Here is a 14,220-nt window from a genome sequence, read left to right as displayed (position 1 = left end):
TAACACTAGCCGGTCCCCAGTGCTAAAACCAATTGTTATCAAATTTCTGAACTGTAAAGATCGTGAAAAAAACGTAGTTATTTTCATTAGCTGTTGCCATGGCAATCCGTCAGTCATCTGACATTACAGGCACGACTATGGGTAAGACAGAACACCGTTTGTATCTTTTTGCGGATGATATTGTTTTGTTTTTAACAAAGCTACGAACCTCACTTAAGGCCGTCAGCCATCTGCTGAAAATATTTGTTCAATTCTCTGGTTACAAAAACAACAATAAAAAAGTGCCTTGCTAATACTTAATAAAGAAGAGAGAGAACATCCCCAGATTCACTCTCAGTTCACCAATACACCGAAAGGATTTACTTTCCTCAGCGTTAGAATGTCACCTGTCACTGAAGACATAATACCAATCAATTATAACCCACTGGTTAAAGCCATAGGAGAATCTCTAGAGAAATGGAGTTTGATGCCCATCTCTATGATAGGATGAAGAATAATTCTAGAATAATTAGAGTCTTACTGTGAACTGCTCTAAAATGTCACAGTAACCTCATGTATTGCTCGACTGATGAAGCTTGTGTCCCAGTAAACTCATGCACTCCAGTCCTGATCAGATTCAGGGTCAGTTCACTCACCAAAGCAGATGTTGTGGCTACAGAAGCTAGGAGCTTCCATTCCAATAGAACCATGTCTAAAACAACAGTCATGACACTTTGAGTAGCACATCCCTGTAACCACATGTGGACTGACGGTTGGCGAGTCACGTCAATAGGTGAGGTCCAATTAGAAGACGGAGTCGGATGACGATGCCAAGTCCAACCTATTGTTCAGGATGGAGACATCCAAAAAGATAATGGTCAATTGGACCTTGAAGTTGGGACTCTTTGACTCGAGTTCCTGTGGGAGCTCTTGTCCAGAGACACCAGCACCGAGTTTTATATTTTACATGGGATCAGAATAAATTACTAAATTAAATAAAATAAAACAACTAAATGTCGATTGTAAATTTTGCTTCCCCACCCTGTAAATACATACATACATATATATATATATATATATATATATATGCATACATATATACATATATATATGTAAAAACCATGTACGGTTCAGTTCATTCTCCTGTTGGTTGACTGCTGTTATTTTCTAACGCTTGGTACTGCGTGTACATCAAAATGGGGTCAAAGGCAAGTTGTGCAACCCAAGTGGAATTCATTATGACAAAGTTCAATATCTAACAAGCGGTACCAGGCACAACAAACCCCACCCCTCACAAGTATTGTAGCTTATTTTGGCATTGATCCTCTAACAGGCTGAGTACAAAGGCTGAACCCAAAAGCAAGACCCCAAAACAGACGTAAAGTCGAGTGTGTTTATTAAACACTTTAACAATGGGAAAAATACAACACAGAATAGTTATTAATAAATCTGTGATGCCACTGAGTCTGGGGGTTGACGTCTGGGTCGCGAGTGGAATCTGCTGGCGACCAGCGAGGCCGAGCCAGGAAAACCCCAACGGAACCCCAACTAGGGGCAAACAAAGGGAGGTCAAAAAACAGGCCAGATCATACACAGAGAAGCAGATCATAAGGCAACGGTACATGGGGGACAGGCAAAAACTCACAGTCAGTAATCCAGGCATATGGTCGAAGCACAGGTAATCGGTGGAGGCTGAGGTATCAAAGGGAGTTGGCAGAATCAGAGTCGGGTACACGAACCAGGTCGTAGACGAGAAGGCAGAACAGGAACGGGCAGAATCAGTGTTCGAAGGACGAAACGGGTCAAAACGGGCAGACAGACTGACAGGATCCAAAACACTGGTGAGTGAGCACAACAAGTGTAGAACACAAACTGGCAAATAAACAGGGGAAGACACAGGGTTTAAATACACAAGAGGGCAGGAAGACAATTGGACACAGGTGGAGACAATCAGGGAGGAGTCAGGTAATCAGCACAGGTGGAAACAATCAGGGAAGGGAAGTAAAGACACCAGACATGACACATGAGGGAAACTTAACAAAATAAAACAGGAAATGACAGACAAAACAGAAAAGACAGACAAATCCAGACATAGTCTGGAAGCCGACATGACAGATCCAGCTGATGTCATCATGTCTATGCGTGTGTTGATGTCATGTCAATTGCCTCTATATATGTGTCAAGTCTGAAGTAATTAGAAACTAAATTTATGTTTTAACAGACATGTGAAATTTCGCCCATTATTAGTACATGGGGGAAAAAAAAGATTTTAAAAATTCATAAAAAAAATTGGAACTTTGACCTACTTTTTCCAAAATGTAACCACATCTACTCTGGGTCACTGGCAGTCTACAAACCCAGTCAGGTCTGAATTCAAACCAATGGTTTAGAGTGTTAACAAACAAAGAAACAAACCAAAGCAAAACCAACAACCATGACCTCCCCTTTGGATGGTGAGGTAATAACTCCTCTAGCATTAAGGACTTGGTTATTTGAAAATACCTAAAAAAACAACAACCTGGAAATAAATTGTAGAACATCAAACAATGATTTCAATATTCCATTCGTATGTAAATGTCTCAGGATGATGATCTTTTCAGACATTTTTCCAGAGAAAATGGGATTTAGAGATAAATACCAGTGATGACCTGTCTGAGAAATGTCTTTAATCATGGGTTGTCAGTTGAACACCTGCTGCTGTTCACATGTTGTTTTCTCGTTCATATACTGACTTGTTGATCTTTCTATCAGTGTCATGGGCCGTTGCATTTATTCAGTTTCCTGGGCCGTTGCATTTATTCAGTTTCCTGTGTGATGTGACTCTATCTCATGTCTGACCTCATATCAGCTGTTTAGAGCTGGTGTGGTGTTAGGGTTAGGGTCTTCCTACCACCGTCCAAAGACATGATGTCCAAACAGTGAACGGCTCTAACCCTAACCCTAACCCTGAACACGGTCCTGTGATCAGACGTCCAGGCTGAACTCATCTGTTTTCCATTTCATGACTTTATTCTTCTACTCAACCACAGGTAGATGATAGTCACACATGTACATCATGTATTTTATATCACTTTAATATTCATGTGTAGAAGAAAAACAGAAGCTCTGTGTTTTTGGCCGTTTCGCATTTCTACTGAATTTAATCATGAAGTTTTCTGCTATAAAATCACAACCGGAGAGTTGAAACGTCAGAACACTCCTGAACCGAAGCCTGACTCTGAAACACAACAGCCATGGACAAAGGTGAGAGCTAACACTAACCCTAACCTGAACCTGAACCTGAACCCGAACACTAACCCTAACCCCAAACTCATTTAACCATGTTTACTGGTCCACTGGATCTGGATCAGGGTTTGGTCTAACCCTAACCGTGATCCAGATCCAGTTGGTCAGTAAAGTCAACATCAAAAGCTAGTTTTCACAGCTGAAACTTATATATTTCTTTTAACTGCTTGTTTCCATGTCTGTCGTCTGTTTGTCTGTGTACCTGTCTGTCTGTCTGTCAGTGTGTGTCTTTCTGTCTGTCCTCTGTCTCACTGCTTCCTGTCAGTCCATCTCAGACAGTCAGCGTCTCTTCTCTATCGCTGTCAGCAGAGTTCAGCACCTGCACCTTCTGGCACAGAGACTCTTCTCAGACTTCGTAAGTGGACGTTAAAGGAAAACCTATGGCATGTTTAGATCAACTCTCACCTGTCTCTGTCTCACCTGTCTGTCTCTCACCTGTCCTTGTCTCTCACCTGTCCCTGTCTCTCACCTGTCCTTGTCTCTCACCTGTCCCTGTCTCTCACCTGTCCTTGTCTCTCACCTGTCTGTCTCTCACCTGTCCCTGTCTCTCACCTGTCTGTCTCTCACCTGTCTGTCTCTCACTTGTCCTTGTCTCTCATCTGTCCCTGTCTCTCACCTGTCTGTCTCTCACCTGTCCTTGTCTCTCACCTGTCCCCATGTCTCACCTGTCCCTGTCTCTCACCTGTCCTTGTCTCTCACCTGTCCCTGTCTCTCACCTGTCCCCATGTCTCACCTGTCCCTGTCTCTCACCTGTCTGTCTCTCACCTGTCCCTGTCTCTCACCTGTCTGTCTCTCACCTGTCCCTGTCTCTCACCTGCCCCTGTCTCTCACCTGTCCTTGTCTCTCACCTGTCCTTGTCTTTCACCTGTCCCTGTCTCTCACCTGTCTGTCTCTCACCTGTCCCTGTCTCTCACCTGTCCTTGTCTCTCACCTGTCTGTCTCTCACCTGTCCCTGTCTCTCACCTGTCTGTCTCTCACCTGTCCTTGTCTCTCACCTGTCTGTCTCTCACCTGTCTGTCTCTCACTTGTCCCTGTCTCTCACCTGTCCCTGTCTCTCACCTGTCTGTCTCTCACCTGTCCCTGTCTCTCACCTGTCCCCATGTCTCACCTGTCCCTGTCTCTCACCTGTCTGTCTCTCACCTGTCCTTGTCTCTCACCTGTCCCTGTCTCTCACCTGTCCCCATGTCTCACCTGTCCCTGTCTCTCACCTGTCTGTCTCTCACCTGTCCTTGTCTCTCACCTGTCCCCATGTCTCACCTGTCCCTGTCTCTCACCTGTCTGTCTCTCACCTGTCCTTGTCTCTCACCTGTCCCCATGTCTCACCTGTCCCTGTCTCTCACCTGTCAGTCTCTCACCTGTCCTTGTCTCTCACCTGTCCCTGTCTCTCACCTGTCCCCATGTCTCACCTGTCCCTGTCTCTCACCTGTCTGTCTCTCACCTGTCCTTGTCTCTCACCTGTCCCTGTCTCTCACCTGTCTGTCTCTCACCTGTCCCTGTCTCTCACCTGCCCCTGTCTCTCACCTGTCCTTGTCTCTCACCTGTCCTTGTCTTTCACCTGTCCCTGTCTCTCACCTGTCTGTCTCTCACCTGTCCCTGTCTCTCACCTGTCTGTCTCTCACCTGTCCCTGTCTCTCACCTGTCCTTGTCTCTCACCTGTCTGTCTCTCACCTGTCCCTGTCTCTCACCTGTCTGTCTCTCACCTGTCCTTGTCTCTCACCTGTCTGTCTCTCACCTGTCCCTGTCTCTCACCTGTCTGTCTCTCACTTGTCCCTGTCTCTCACCTGTCCCTGTCTCTCACCTGTCGGTCTCTCACCTGTCCCTGTCTCTCACCTGTCCCCATGTCTCACCTGTCCCTGTCTCTCACCTGTCCCCATGTCTCACCTGTCCCTGTCTCTCACCTGTCTGTCTCTCATCTGTCCTTGTCTCTCACCTGTCCCTGTCTCTCACCTGTCCCCATGTCTCACCTGTCCCTGTCTCTCACCTTTTCTAGGAGAGTTCTCTGCAGACAGAGGAGCAGCGTCAGCTCAACAAAATTTTTCTTCAAGATTTCTGCAATTCTGATTACATCATCAGCCCCATCGACAAACATGAGACTCAACGCAGCTCTGTCAGTGACAGCACACTACACAGCACCACCCTAAACTACACAGCACCACCCTAAACCACACAGCACCACCCTAAACAACATGACCCTAAACCACACAGACCCTAAACCATACAGACCCTAGAAAACAGGACCCTAGAACACATGACCCTAGACAACAGGACCCTAGACAACAGGACTCTAGACAGTAAGACCCTAGACAACAGGACCCTAGACAATAAGACCCTAGACAACAGGACCCTAGACAACAGGACTCTAGACAGTAAGACCCTAGACAACAGGACCCTAGACAACAGGACCCTAGACAACAGGACCCTAGACAACAGGACTCTAGACAGTAAGACCCTTGACAACAGGGCCCTAGACAACAGGACCCTAGACAATAAGACCCAAGACAACAGGACCCTAGACAATAAGACCCTAGACAACAGGACCCTAGACAATAAGGCCCTAGACAACAGGACCCTAGACAACAGGACTCTAGACAATAAGACCCTAGACAACAGGACCCTAGACAACAGGACCCTAGACAACAGGACTCTAGACAGTAAGACCCTTGACAACAGGGCCCTAGACAACAGGACCCTAGACAATAAGACCCAAGACAACAGGACCCTAGACAATAAGACCCTAGACAACAGGACCCTAGACAATAAGGCCCTAGACAACAGGACCCTAGACAACAGGACTCTAGACAATAAGACCCTAGACAACAGGACCCTAGACAATAAGACCCTGGACAACAGGACCCTAGACCACACCCATGATGTAGAATAGATCAGATGATACTTCATTCGTCCCAGTGGGGAAGTTCATTTATTCTTTGTCTTCTGCACAGTTTTGAAGAGGAACAGGTTCCATATAAAATTTCATCATTAACCAAACAGTAAAATAAGACACAAATAACAGGAAGAGAGTGAATCTTGGGAACTGCAAGGCATCGTTGGTGACCTAATGCTAAATGATACCTCTTGCACATAATGGAAACTTTATCAAAACTGTGTAACAATGGCATCTGATGGTCATTGAACTGAAACTTCATCACTATAACTACAGTCAAACTATCAGGAAAACATATCTTGTGATACAGAGAAACCCTAAAGGTCTAATCCAATTTTAAAGAGACTTTCTATAGAAATCCCCAGGAACCAGTGGTATAATACTTTAACAATAAAGCACTAGCTTCACTGGTAAACTAAACTTAGTTATTGTTGTTTCTGCTCCTAAATCAAATTCATAAGTACTTTCTGCATCCAGTGGTTGAGAAGCTCCATCAAATGTTCATCTATTGCATGGTTGTTTGAATGACCCTGTTACACTACTGATATTCTGAGTGCGGTTTGTGTTAACTATGCTACAATGCAGGTGCTGAAGCTGTTGTCCATCTCATACCGGTTGGTGGATTCCTGGGAGTACCCAAGCCGGGCTCTGGCTCCAGGTTCTGCTCCCAGAAACCAGATCTCACCCAAACTGTCAGAGCTGAAGACTGGAATCCTGCTGCTGATCGGGGTAAACACAAAGTTGCACACACTTTGGCCCAATCAAATCACATCTCACCTTTCTGACTGACCACATGACCCTGCAGGCCAATCAGGATGGAGCAGAGCTATTTCCTGATAGCTCCGCCTTCCAGCTGGCTCCATATGGAAACTACTACCAGAGCCTCGGAGGCGATGAATCAATGCGACGGACATACGAACTACTGGCCTGTTTCAAAAAGGACATGCACAAGGTAAGGGCTGATGATCTGGTTGACTATTTTGCACATTTGATTCTGAATTTATGGAATCACAGTGAACTTGTCTTTCTTTAAACCAGAGATACATGTGGTCTGAACATCACTTGTCCCTGAAGGATTTGAGATATTCCTTAATATTCACAAGCTGTAGTGGTTTGTTGGATTTGCCAAATCCGGAGCTATTTCATAAGGAATCACATCCTATTGAGCGACACGGTGGTGCAGTGGATAGCACTGGTGCCTCACGGCAAGAAGGTCCTGGGTTCGATTCCAACACCAGTCGACGGGGGTGGGACCTTTCTGTATGGAGTTTGTATGTTCTCCCCGTGGTTCTCTCCGGGTACTCTGGTTTCCTCCCACCATCCAAACACATGCACTAATCTAAATTCCCCACAGGTGAATGTAAGAGTGATTGTTTGTCTCTACATGTCAGCCCTGCGTTGAACTGGCAACATTTCCAGGGTGTACCCCGCCTTCATCCTTAAGTAGCTGGGATAGGCTTCAAGCGACCCCCATGACCCTAGTAGCAGCAGATGAAGCAAATGGGTTAATGTCCCGGGTGTCCCCCGTCCTTAGACCCTCCTTCTTGGTGAGGAAAAACTCCAAAAACCCAGTTGGAAAAGAGAAACCTCAGGAAGAACCACAGTGAAGGACAGACTGTAGATCAAGGGTGTCCAAATCCAGTCCTGGAGGGCCGGCATCCTGCATGTTTTAGATATTTCCCTCTTCCAGCACACCTGGAAGCATTCCATCATTATCAGGCTTCTGCAGAGCTGGATGATGAGCTGATCATTAACTGAACCAGATGTGTTGGAAGAGGGAAATATCTAAAACATGCAGGATACCGGCCCTCCAGGACCAGATTTGGACACCCCTGCTGTAGATGAACCAGGACTGACAGATGTCCATTTAACGATGGAGGTCCAGTCTGTAAAGATGCAGTAGGGTGGGGGCACATGAGGGGGTCCATCTAGAGAGATGAGGGTGAGGAGGTCCATCTGGACAGGTGGGCAGGAGGGAGGGAGGAGGTCCAGGATCACAGGTCAGGACAGAGCACAGATGAGCCACCTCAGGTCCCGTCGTCATTGGGCCTTAAGTAGCTACATCTGAAACAGTAGCCCGTCCCCCAGATGGAAGTGGGTAAAGGGACATGGAGCGTGGCTCAAAAGTGAGGAAAAGTTGATATGAAACTGTTGTTCAGAATTATACCTGTGGTTTTTAGCACTAATGTATCACTTTGTTCTGGGTTTGGATCATTCACAGTGAATTGATGGTGTGTTTACAGGTGGAGACCTACCTGACTGTGGCTAAATGTCGGCTTTCTCCAGAAGCAAATTGCACCCTCTAGCCCCGCCCACTCCATGTGTCAAGAAATCACTCCCCATGTTCTGTGACTGTACTAGCATTCGCATTAGCATTAGTACCTGTGAAGTGTTTGGAGACTGAAGTTGTTTCTACAGTCCTCGCACAAACAGGAACAAAGATCATACTGTGTTTTTAGCAAATAAAATAAACTACAGTGCTGTGTCCATGTGTTTTTGTTTTTCCTACATTAAGTATCTCATTTGTAGAGATATAATCAAATTAAACTTTACTGATCTCACAATTAGAGATGGGAAGTCTGATTCTTTTGACAAACTCGATTCTTTTGGTTCATTCGTCTGTTGCGAATCGATTCTCCAACTTTTAGCTTACTGGCCAACAGGCCGTAAGCTATTGTCATCATGCGGCGTCCGGCGGCGGTGTCTGTCGTCGTCTGTTGTCATCTGTCCGTCCATTACAAAAATTTCAATCGTCTTCTTCTCTGAAACTACAATTCCGATTGACTTCAAACTTGATATACAGCTTCTTCATGATGATGTCAACAAAAGTTAGTGAAATTATTTGGATCCAGATCTGATTGTGGATGTGGTGCCACTTTGAAAAATTTCCCCATTATAACAGATAGGAAGTGGATCGCTGCAATAACTCAGTAAATATAAATGATATCCAGTGTAAATTTCAACAGTCCAGCCCTAATAGGGAGATGACCAAAACATAATGTCCACATGCTGATCAGGATCTTCTTCTGGATCTGGAACTGAAGCAAAATTTAACATGGGCTCTTATGGGGAAAAACATTTCAATCATCTTCTTCTCTGAAACTCCAGTTCTGATTGACTTCAAACTTGGTATACAGCTTCTTTATGATGATATCAACACAAGGTATTGAAATTATTTTGATCCGGATCTAATTCTGGATTTGGTGCCACTTTGAAAAATTTTCCCATTATAAGAGATAGGAAGTGGATTGATCCAATAAATCAGTCAATATAAATGATATCAAGTTGTAATTTGAATATTTTACAGATCTGATTGGAATATGACCAGAACATGGGCTATTTCTGTAATAGAATAAATACACAGAACTGAGTGATAATCAATGGATCTGGATACATTTCCCAAAGCTTTTAATTTGGCCAGTAAGATACAGGGACATTGGTCCTATTTTTTAAAAAATGTCTTGGAGGTGTTGGTTGCAAATCTGCAGTTCCTAATCTTCAAGCATTTGCTTATACCACTACGCCATTGAACATGTGACATGGAGGAGGTCTAACCTTTGATATCTCTTTTCCATCCAGCTATGAATAATCTAGTTAGCCCCCCCCCCCCCCCCCCCCCCGAAGATGTCTAGGAGACGGTGGCTTCACACCGCTTCAGTCTCTGAAAGTACCATGGAGACAAAAGTTCTCAATAAAAGTGGATTTATTTCTGAGGTGCTTTTCTCAAACAAAGTATTTACAAAAAAACAGAATAGTCAGGGTGAGTGAGGTGGTACCAGAAGAAATCAAACAGCTTAGCAACACCAAAAGCAAAGCTGACTGGTGACCCTATACTAACTAAAGGAATTGGTGGGACAAAATAAACTTCTGCCTCCTCACTAGTCCCAAAATAAAAATACAGTGACGGCGCCAACCTACTAACAGAAATGTAACGACGGGTTGCCGTTACGTCTGTTATTAATTGTCAGTGTACTGAAGGACTGTGGTGGTAAAGGTTAATTCACAGAAATATCCTCACGGTGTGTTTTGACAGATCTTTATTGAATATTATTTGTACTGTAGTGCTGTGGCGGAGTGGGTCCGGCAAGGGGATGGTGAGCCGTTTACGCTGCTGTCCTCTTCCCTGTTCCTGCGCAAATCACAAAGACAGCATGTTAATTGTCAAATGTACTGCAGTTGTGACATAGCATAAAGTGCAATGTATCAGTGTTACTTTTAGAATATTGTGGGAAATGGGTTTTTAGACGCTAACTTACCATGTGTGGGCTTCCGTTTCCAGTTGGGTGTCCAGCCAAAAGAATCCCTGGGGGGCTTGGGCACAATTTAAAGGTTCCGGGAGAGTAAGCACACACAGAAGGTTGAAGGAGGAGTGTTTGGTGTTGGGTAAATATATGTGTTTTGTAAAGTGTTGTTTGGGTATTTGGTTTGTATTAGTATTTGTAAATATGTAATTGAGGAGTTTGAGGTGTTTTTTGTAAGGTAAAAAAATTGTATAGTTAAGTGTATATATTTTTGTTTCCCCTGTGATAAATAGTGTATTCTAGTCATGTGCACAGTGCACTTTTGTATATATTTGGGTCATTTAGTGTTGGTAGGCTGATGGTGAAGGTTGTGTTTTTTGAGTCTCCTGAGAAAATAAATTAAAAAAAGTATTTTTTGCTACGGCACCTGGGTCCAAGCTCCTTTTTGAACGTGCTTTGACTGCTCAAGCTATTACAAGGAAACAGTGTGGAAAACAGTGCTAAGTAGTGTATGAGGTACCCCCTCTTACCTAACCCAAACTCAACTCACAGAGCAGATGCAACAAAGGCTGAACACAAAGACCAAGCAGGCTCCCAACACAAACAATAATCAGCAGGAGCAGCAGCCAACCAGCAGCCACAGAGCTAGGGCTGCATTTATAGAGCAGCAGCCAACCAGCAGCCACAGAGCGAGGGCTGCATTTATAGAGCAGCAGCCAACCAGCAGCCACAGAGCGAGGGCTGCATTTATAGAGCAGCAGCCAACCAGCAGCCACAGAGCGAGGGCTGCATTTAACCAGCAGCCACAGAGCTAGGGCTGCATTTATAGAGCAGCAGCCAACCAGCAGCCACAGAGCTAGGGCTGCATTTATAGAGCAGCAGCCAACCAGCAGCCACAGAGCGAGGGCTGCATTTATAGAGCAGCGGCCAACCAGCAGCCACAGAGGTAAGGCTGAATTTACAGAGCAGCAGCCAACCAGCAGCCACAGAGGTAAGGCTGCATTTATAGAGCAGCGGCCAACCAGCAGCCACAGAGCTAGGGCTGCATTTATAGAGCAGCAGCCAACCAGCAGCCACAGAGCGAGGGCTGCATTTATAGAGCAGCGGCCAACCAGCAGCCACAGAGCTAGGGCTGCATTTATAGAGCAGCGGCCAACCAGCAGCCACAGAGGTAAGGCTGAATTTACAGAGCAGCAGCCAACCAGCAGCCACAGAGCGAGGGCTGCATTTATAGAGCAGCGGCCAACCAGCAGCCACAGAGGTAGGGCTGCATTTATAGAGCAGCAGCCAACCAGCAGCCACAGAGCGAGGGCTGCATTTAACCAGCAGCCACAGAGCTAGGGCTGCATTTATAGAGCAGCAGCCAACCAGCAGCCACAGAGCTAGGGCTGCATTTATAGAGCAGCAGCCAACCAGCAGCCACAGAGCGAGGGCTGCATTTATAGAGCAGCGGCCAACCAGCAGCCACAGAGGTAAGGCTGAATTTACAGAGCAGCAGCCAACCAGCAGCCACAGAGGTAAGGCTGCATTTATAGAGCAGCGGCCAACCAGCAGCCACAGAGCTAGGGCTGCATTTATAGAGCAGCGGCCAACCAGCAGCCACAGAGCGAGGGCTGCATTTATAGAGCAGCAGCCAACCAGCAGCCACAGAGGTAGGGCTGCATTTATAGAGCAGCGGCCAACCAGCAGCCACAGAGGTAAGGCTGAATTTACAGAGCAGCAGCCAACCAGCAGCCACAGAGGTAAGGCTGCATTTATAGAGCAGCGGCCAACCAGCAGCCACAGAGCTAGGGCTGCATTTATAGAGCAGCGGCCAACCAGCAGCCACAGAGGTAGGGCTGCATTTATAGAGCAGCGGCCAACCAGCAGCCACAGAGGTAAGGCTGCATTTATAGAGCAGCGGCCAACCAGCAGCCACAGAGCTAGGGCTGCATTTATAGAGCAGCAGCCAACCAGCAGCCACAGAGGTAGGGCTGCATTTATAGAGCAGCGGGGCCAACCAGCAGCCACAGAGGTAAGGCTGAATTTACAGAGCAGCAGCCAACCAGCAGCCACAGAGGTAAGGCTGCATTTATAGAGCAGCGGCCAACCAGCAGCCACAGAGCGAGGGCTGCATTTATAGAGCAGCGGCCAACCAGCAGCCACAGAGGTAGGGCTGCATTTATAGAGCAGCGGCCAACCAGCAGCCACGGAGCTAGGGCTGCATTTATAGAGCAGCAGCCAACCAGCAGCCACAGAGGTAAGGCTGAATTTACAGAGCAGCAGCCAACCAGCAGCCACAGAGGTAAGGCTTCATTTATAGAGCAGCAGCCAACCAGCAGCCACAGAGCGAGGGCTGCATTTATAGAGCAGCGGCCAACCAGCAGCCACAGAGGTAGGGCTGCATTTATAGAGCAGCGGCCAACCAGCAGCCACAGAGGTAGGGCTGCATTTATATAGCAGCGGCCAACCAGCAGCCACAGAGGTAGGGCTGCATTTATAGAGCAGCGGCCAACCAGCAGCCACAGAGGTAGGGCTGCATTTATAGAGCAGCGGCCAACCAGCAGCCACAGAGCGAGGGCTGCATTTATAGAGGGTGGCAGGCCACGATTGGACTATTCATCTTCCAATCAGGCTGAAGCCAGCCCCTTCAAGAACAGCCGTGGAGGAGGTCCTGAATAAAACCCCACCCACTTTTAGAAAAATGTAATATTAGGCTATCAGACTATATCCTGTAAATACCAGGTGTCCAGAGCATGAGTCATGGATGGGTTATGATGAGATATTTTGCAAGAATGCCCAGATATATTCATCCAAGATATGTCCACTATTTCTTTGCTATCTGCTTGATTTCCATCCAGTTTGGGACCAGAGCAGGCTGCTGCCCTTGAGGAGATCAGGCCATGATGTAGGTGGTAGAAGAGTACAAATGCGGTCACTGAACCCATGTATCACTGTGTTTTGAATACCTAAGCCAATGGTGAACTTGATCTACGTCATTATATTTGTACACTTGGTCCAATGGTTATAATATTCATGTTCTTTCCTAAGATCTTAAACTTCCTGTTGTTAGTTAACTGCTGTATGTATTTGACTCCTTGCAAGTAAAATCTTCTGATTCCAGAATCCAGTGACTCCGTCTTTTGTCTCAGCGTGTATCACAGAATTTTTGTATCACCCACAATGCTCTGAGGGAAAGCAGAGAGGGGAGGAGAAAACACACACACACACTACACATGTCCTCTGGAGTGGAACATTAGCATATTACAAAACTTACTAAAGATATTCCAATAGCGCGGGGCTGTCCAACCCTGGTCCTGGAGAGCCACTATCCTGCATGTCTTAAATGTTTCCCTTTTCCAGCCCACCTGACGGTCATTATCAGTCTTCTGCAGCGGTTGATGATAGGCGTATCATTTGAATCAGGTGTGTTGGAAGAGGATGCATCTTACATATGCAGGATAGTGGCTCTCATGGACCAGGGTTGGACACCTCTGCACTAGTATATCAACAGAGGACTACTTTGTCAATAATTAATTGTAGTAAGTATGCTTTTGACTCTTTATCTGTCTGTTTTATGATGCTTAGAACAACTTTGTGCTTTGAGTTTAATTTTATTAGTGTGTTTTTTTGCGATTAAAGATGACACAAATAGTTGACCTCAGCTTCATTGGCCTTGTTTGTTCATGAGGAGTTATTTGAGTTAGTTAGGTGAGTTTTGTTCACATGGCTTCTGTTGTATCTTCTTTTATTTGTTCATGATCTAATATGGCTTCTGTTGTATCTTCTTTTATTTGTTCATGATCTAAAAGGTCTATCTTCTTAAAGAGAGATCTAGTCTCATTCAGTGGT

At 45.8% G+C, this 14,220-nt stretch overlaps 1 protein-coding gene across 1 annotated transcript; it reads left to right on the top strand.

The window, feature by feature from the left end:
• The first annotated feature begins 3,202 nt into the window (after positions 1-3,202).
• On the top strand, positions 3,203-8,454 carry gh1 (growth hormone 1). The gene is made up of 6 exons (XM_030130247.1): positions 3,203-3,222; positions 3,486-3,619; positions 5,255-5,371; positions 6,734-6,877; positions 6,954-7,100; positions 8,392-8,454. The coding sequence occupies exons 1-6, from the start codon at positions 3,213-3,215 to the stop codon at positions 8,452-8,454; spliced, it is 615 nt and encodes a 204-aa protein (XP_029986107.1). The 5' UTR covers positions 3,203-3,212.
• Positions 8,455-14,220: the final 5,766 nt, after the last annotated feature.

This window comes from Sphaeramia orbicularis, unplaced genomic scaffold, assembly GCF_902148855.1.
Source record: "Sphaeramia orbicularis unplaced genomic scaffold, fSphaOr1.1, whole genome shotgun sequence".
NCBI lineage: Eukaryota > Metazoa > Chordata > Actinopteri > Kurtiformes > Apogonidae > Sphaeramia > Sphaeramia orbicularis.
This window is presented reverse-complemented; position numbering and strand designations above follow the sequence as displayed.